At 33.5% G+C, this 6,212-nt stretch overlaps 1 protein-coding gene across 1 annotated transcript; it reads right to left on the bottom strand.

Moving 5' to 3' along the window:
• Positions 1–2,009: 2,009 nt before the first annotated feature.
• Positions 2,010–4,846, bottom strand: LOC142610564 (remorin 4.1). Its single transcript, XM_075782404.1, has 2 exons — positions 4,000–4,846; positions 2,010–2,627 (listed from the first exon to the last, which is right to left on the bottom strand). Exons 1-2 carry the CDS (start codon positions 4,618–4,620, stop codon positions 2,436–2,438), a joined length of 813 nt encoding a protein of 270 aa, XP_075638519.1. The 5' UTR covers positions 4,621–4,846; the 3' UTR covers positions 2,010–2,435.
• Positions 4,847–6,212: the final 1,366 nt, after the last annotated feature.

Genomic DNA, 6,212 nt, shown 5'->3' with positions numbered 1-6,212 from the left:
GGCAGGGACAAAAATTAGAGAGAGATTGATAATTTTTGATGTGGGTTCCGATCAAGGTTGTCAAAATCGAGATCTTACATAAGATCGTGGGAGGTAGGTAGGATAGTGGATCGTAAGATCCTACCTATTTTCAGATTTTAAGCAAAAAACCTATTGATAGTGACTTTGTATGTTATATAATCACTTAAAATATGAATCCATCCATTTAAAAAAAATTGCATCATAAAATGTAATTTCAACGCACTACATCGTTCTTATATCATTCTAATGAAACAAAATATATTTAATTTTTGACATAATGTATCTAAAAAGTTCAATACATGTTTAATTAGCAACTAAGTACCAAAATATTATCTACACATATGGAAAATGTTTTCCAAATTCTAAGTTCCAAATCCAAAATAAGTTAGGCTAAAAACTAGCAAACTACAAATTTACAATACATAATCCAAAAGAGAATTCTCAATCTAAGGTAAATTAGCTAATTACAAATATGAAATCCAAAAGAGAATTCTCATTCTAAGGTTCTTCTAATCTAATCGCTATCACTGTCATATCCTATTTCATCATCTATATCCTTCCTAGTATCAACATCCAAAACGTTAAACTTAAGTACTATAGGTTTTTTTGAGATTTTATGTTGACATAGGGGTAAATTTGGGACTTCAATTCATTATTGGGCTTCTGATAACCCGTTGGGCTTGTGGGTTTTGGTGGATTATCTTACCCAAATGGATCCCACTTAAAAAAAAAAATCAAGTCAAATGGTAGGATCGGTAGGATCTCCTACAATCCTACATACGATCCTACCATTTTTGCGATCTTGCTATGATTTTAAACTTTTTGGTAAGGTGAGATCGTAAAATAACAACCATGATTCTGATGTACAAGATAGATGCTGATTTTGGATTGGATTTTTTGTGGGTTCATGGTGGTGGAGGTGGGGGTTGCCGTCATGGTGGTGGTGGGGGTGGGTTTTTGCTATGGCTCATCTGTGGGTTCACGGTGGTGATGGTGGTGGCAGGTGGTTTTTGGGTTTTGTTTGGGTAGGTCACGGTAGGTTTGCTGCTTGGTTCTTGGGTCATAACAGGTTTGCTATGATAGTGGTTTTGGTGTGGTGGTGTCTTTGTCGTGGTGTGATTGAGATGGAGAGGCAATGATAGAAACTAGGGTGAGATAGAGCAGCAATGACAAATAGAGATGAGAGATAGAGAATCTTTTTATTATTGTATAATTTATATTATTTTAATGTATTGTATTTTAAATAAAAGTTGAAATATTAGATGTATTGTAAAATAATATAATATAATTAATAAAGTAATTTTTTAAAATGGTAAAATAAGATAGAATAGCATTCTCTGAATGCTATTAAAAGCCTAAAAAGCTACACCACCTATTACAGCAGTCAAAATCGCATTAATTGCGCCACCTATCTCTCCATAGGCCTTCCTTCAGCATCAAATGTGAAGTAGTGGTCTGTACCTCCATGGGTTTCCCAATCAATCCGGGAAGGAGAGCAAGCGTATATAGGCTTGGGAGCTTGTCCCATCCAACTGAAAGTAAAGAAGGACCGTGATGATTTTTGGTTCAACATGTGCCTTTTATAAATACACCCCCTCAAGAAGGGATGTGCGTATATTCTCTCGCAAATACAATCTTTAAACTATCTTACTGTTACAAAATTAAATTATTTTATAATATTTTTACAAATTATTGCTAATTTTAATATGAATCTATCACTAACATTATATTTTTAGTTGCAATAATTATTTAAAAAATATTAAAATTATATTAACTCTTTATAAAAATATTATAAAATAATTTGTGTATGTAGCATTACTCTTTCCTTTATTAACTGCTGCCCAATGGAATACCGTGCTCTTCATACGTAAGATCAAAGTTGTACTTAGCTTCAGCAAGAGCTCCTATCACCTACCATCGTTCCTTAATTAATATATTCCAAACTACCCAGAGCTAGTTTTTCAACCGCTAACATATATAGCTCCATCTTCGGGAAGAAATATGCAAGCAAAAGTCCATTCAATCAGTAGCAAACTGGAATGTTGTAGTTATATACAAGTACATGCTAATTAAGCATCATCTCTTTATAGCTGCCATGAAAAAGAAGCAATATTACATTACTGTACATAACCAAAAAAGTTTGTTCATCACCATCACTAACACACTTTTTCTTTTTGGTGTTTTTGGGACTAGGTATTTCTTAGTTCTAACACACTTCAAATACTCGAAAAGAAAATACCCCAAAAAATTATAGAATTCTCTTCTTTTTCGGTGCCAAATCACTGCCCCATCTCATATAGGAATAATAGGATACCCTATAATATTGTTCAAAAGGTGAAGGGTCCCTATTAATTGTGGGGCATTTATTATGCCCAAATTTGTTTGGAAAGCAAGGGTAACTAACGGTAATGATCTCAGAAGAAGGACCGTTTTACAGGAGCTCTTCCAACAGCTCTCATCAAGTTGGCTACTTCAAGAACCCTGGCCACTTTTGTCCCTCTCTTAGCCTCCGCCGATGCCCTTTTCTCTTCTGCTTTTCTTCGTGCTTTTGCCACATCATTTTGCATCTTTTCCAGAGCTCTAGCTCTTTTCTCCTCTAGTTTCCTCTACACGACAATGTGAAAATATTATTGTTTATTCTAAGAAATACTACCTTAGTTAGTGCTTTAAAATGGAACGGTAGGATATCATCTTATAGTTCTAGTAGACCTGACCATCAGGTTATATCCAAAAAAATAAAAAAGATCTGGGGGCTTGATTTGACTAATAAATATACAATTTTTTATATAACATAAATAATTAACTTCAATTATTAGAGGAAGATAATTTTTTCTATTCCCAATCATCGAGTCCATCAAAATGACCGCCTTAGGAATTGCATAAAATAATTTTTTTTTTTTGTAAAAGGTAAAACTGGCTTTTTAACTTATTTTAGATTTCATTTTATTCTTCTAATTTTATTTTTATTCTTTTAACTTTTAAATTTATCTAATTAAGATTTTTTTCATCAATTTTTATTATATGTTGTGGTTAATTTTTTAATTTTATAAAATTTTTTCAAAATTTTTAAATTAAAAAAATTCAATTAATGGTAAATAATATTTTTAAAATTTTTTTTTAACAAAAATTAACAAAAATACCTTAATTAAATAAATCTGAAACTTAAACATTAAAATGAACAAAAACAAAATTAAATGACGGAAATAAAAACTGAAAAAAGTGAGAGGTTAGTTACGCATTTTAACCATGATTTTTTATTTAGTTTTTGGCTTCCAACTAAAAAGGAATAGATTCTTCTTCGTCTTTCTTCCTTTCTTTCTTTCTTTCTTTCCCTTTTTTTTAAAAAATATTTTTAAGACTTCCCTGTATAATCGAAGGTAAAGCATTATTTGATGACAAAGTCCTGGGAGGCTGAGCCAACAAATTTAGGGTATAATTTATAATGCCATGAAATCAGGGTAACTAGAAAGAACTCAAAGGGGCTGTTGGCAATGTCTAATGCCCCAAAAATGAACCAGTTGAAAACTATAAGTGATTCAAAAAGAAAAATTAGCACTTCTTTGAACAGTTTCCAGCAAGGGAAAAAAAAAAAGAAAAAAAAAAAAGAAGGGAAATTCAACTTTTTATATGAGCACACTGACTTCGTTACTCATAACTCACTAGCTAGCTAGTCACTATAGGGACCCTAAAGTCAGTAACTTTGGTCTCAGTAACTTTGGTCTACTAGTACTGGTATGAAGTCTTTAACAAGGTGAAAAATATTTTAACTGCATGCTCAAGCATCAAGATTTGGAAATTCTACATGGACAACTTTTCCTTCTAGTCCTAAGAAGCATCATGATCCCTCTGAATTTACTTGCAGAAAAGATAGCTAGATCAACAATTTAATAGACAAAACTTTCCTCTTTTATTTTTTGGGAGGTCTAAACAAATTGGACAAATCAACATGCACGAGAGTGAAAGTGAAATTTTACGCACCTCAACTTTTTTCATCCATGATGTTGCTTTTTGAACCTGCTCACTTTCCCACCCGTTAATAACAGCGTCCTCTCTCTTAAACCGATTGTTTATCTTTGCAACCTTCGCGTTCTGCCATGCCGAAATCTTCGAGTCCACCTCCTCTTTCTTCACTCTTTGCACTGAAATCTCAGTTTGATTGCTTGTTGTTGAAGAGCCACCTCCGATTACTGTAGCACCACGTCTAGGAGATGCAACTGGCGGGTCCAATGGGCTATTATCAGGTACAATAGCCAATGGGTTATTCTCTTCCTCTAGCATCTCCTCCTCTCCAATCCTTCTCAAGTTGTTTCCATTAATTGTACCTTCAGTCTCATTGTTACTGGTATGGTCAAAAGTTGAACCTGCAACCACTAAGGCACTGAACTCCCGACTCATGCTTGTGAAGTTTTCACTCAGAGCACCTTCACTAGCCATGGACAAAGATGATCTATGGCTACTCGTTTCCCAAGCTTCTCTGCGACGACCACGATTCACAGGTGGAGGTTGAGGTGGGGTCAGGGCGTGGATGTCCCTGATTTGTTCATCTTCGTCCTGATTGTCTTGCTCATGGCTGGTGCTTGCCCTCTGATCATTCAGCATAGCAGAATTTTAGTATGTATGGGTTGTGACTTGTGAGGGAATAAGATGGCGGGGAAGCAAAAACTTGATTGATGGAAGAGAAGTCAAGGATTTAAGCACAGTCTATTGTCTTCTTGTCTCGAGAACTTGAGAGAGAAATATTAGCCACACATAATAAAGTTTTTAAGTTAACGCAAATTTTTTAATAATCCTGATAAGCCTAGGGATGGAATGCACAGGAGAAAAAAGAAAAGAAAAAAGAAACATCTTTCCAGCATAATCTTTTAGTTATTTATTTTAAAGTCCTTGTTGTTTTTCCTTTTTTCTACAATTACCCATGTTATGTAGAGCCTATTCATTTTCACACTTGTCATTGGGGAGATACCATGTTTCTTCTATAAATGCACCAATAATTGTATTCAAATATCTTACTCCTTTCTTGCATCCTTTTAGGATAGTATGTTTTTGCTAAGTGAAGGTCCAAATCTTAGGATCTTATCCCAAAGATGAGGCAAAATGTCATTGTTGATTTTCGTTTTTTGTTTTTTTAATTTGTTAGCAAGCCCTTGAATTCAAGTTCATGTTACTTAGAAGTCGAGTCCCCTATTCACGTTAGCAAGGGGAGCACGATAATAATCACCGATTTAATACAATAAACATACATGATGAGAGCAAACTAATTAATTATAAGTAATACTCAATGTTGGATTTGCTAAATGAAAGAAACAATAGTTCTATCTATGCTTGAAATTAATGAAACTAGAGAATTTCGGAAGAGAGGGTTAGTTGTTAAAAACTGTTAGAATTGTATAGTTAAATGATTAAATTTACTATATCTCAATAATTTAAACTTTTGGGAGAATTGATGATTTAATATGGTATCAGAGCATAAGATCTTGAGTTCGATCCTTATCTCCTCCATTCTACTTCCGATTTAAAATTTTACGTATTGAGCCTCACCTATTAAAAGTAGTTTCAGTCTATACGTAAAGGTGAGTGTTAAAATTGGTGGGCTTCCATATCAACCTATAAATTCTACAAAAACCTTTAGATGGCAGGAAAAACTTTTTTGAAACAGCGAGTATTAACAGGACTAGAAAGTGAAATTTATGAAAAATTGAGTTGGTTTCTTTTTCTTCCAAATAAAGCTATTAGTTGACTAGATTTGATTTTGTTTGTCATTGCAAGTGGAGTGATATTTTCTCTATCTTCTATATTTCAGGGTTCAAAAGAATTAGCACTAATTGTAATTAAACCAAAAGTAAATGAATCATGAGATTTTGGGTGCATGTGTTTATTCAACAGTTCCATGGATCACTGGTTCATTGAACTTCCCTACAAAACACATCCATCACAGGCTCATGGACTTTCAAGCGCACACTCCAAGCCCGTTTCTTATATGCCATCTAAGCTACAAGGATTGGAATCCTTTAGAGTTTTTAAGGTACTCTACGAAATAGAGCTCTTAAAATCTCCACATTTCTTTTCAAATAAATGTTCTAATATTGCCACATCATCAATCCATTACTACAACCCTAAATAAGCCTTTAAAAAAAAATCTTATTTATTCAATCAATTAACATTCAATGTTAAACCTCTATTTTAACCAATTA

The sequence above is a fragment of the Castanea sativa genome, chromosome 9 (assembly GCF_040712315.1).
Source record: "Castanea sativa cultivar Marrone di Chiusa Pesio chromosome 9, ASM4071231v1".
NCBI lineage: Eukaryota > Viridiplantae > Streptophyta > Magnoliopsida > Fagales > Fagaceae > Castanea > Castanea sativa.
This window is presented reverse-complemented; position numbering and strand designations above follow the sequence as displayed.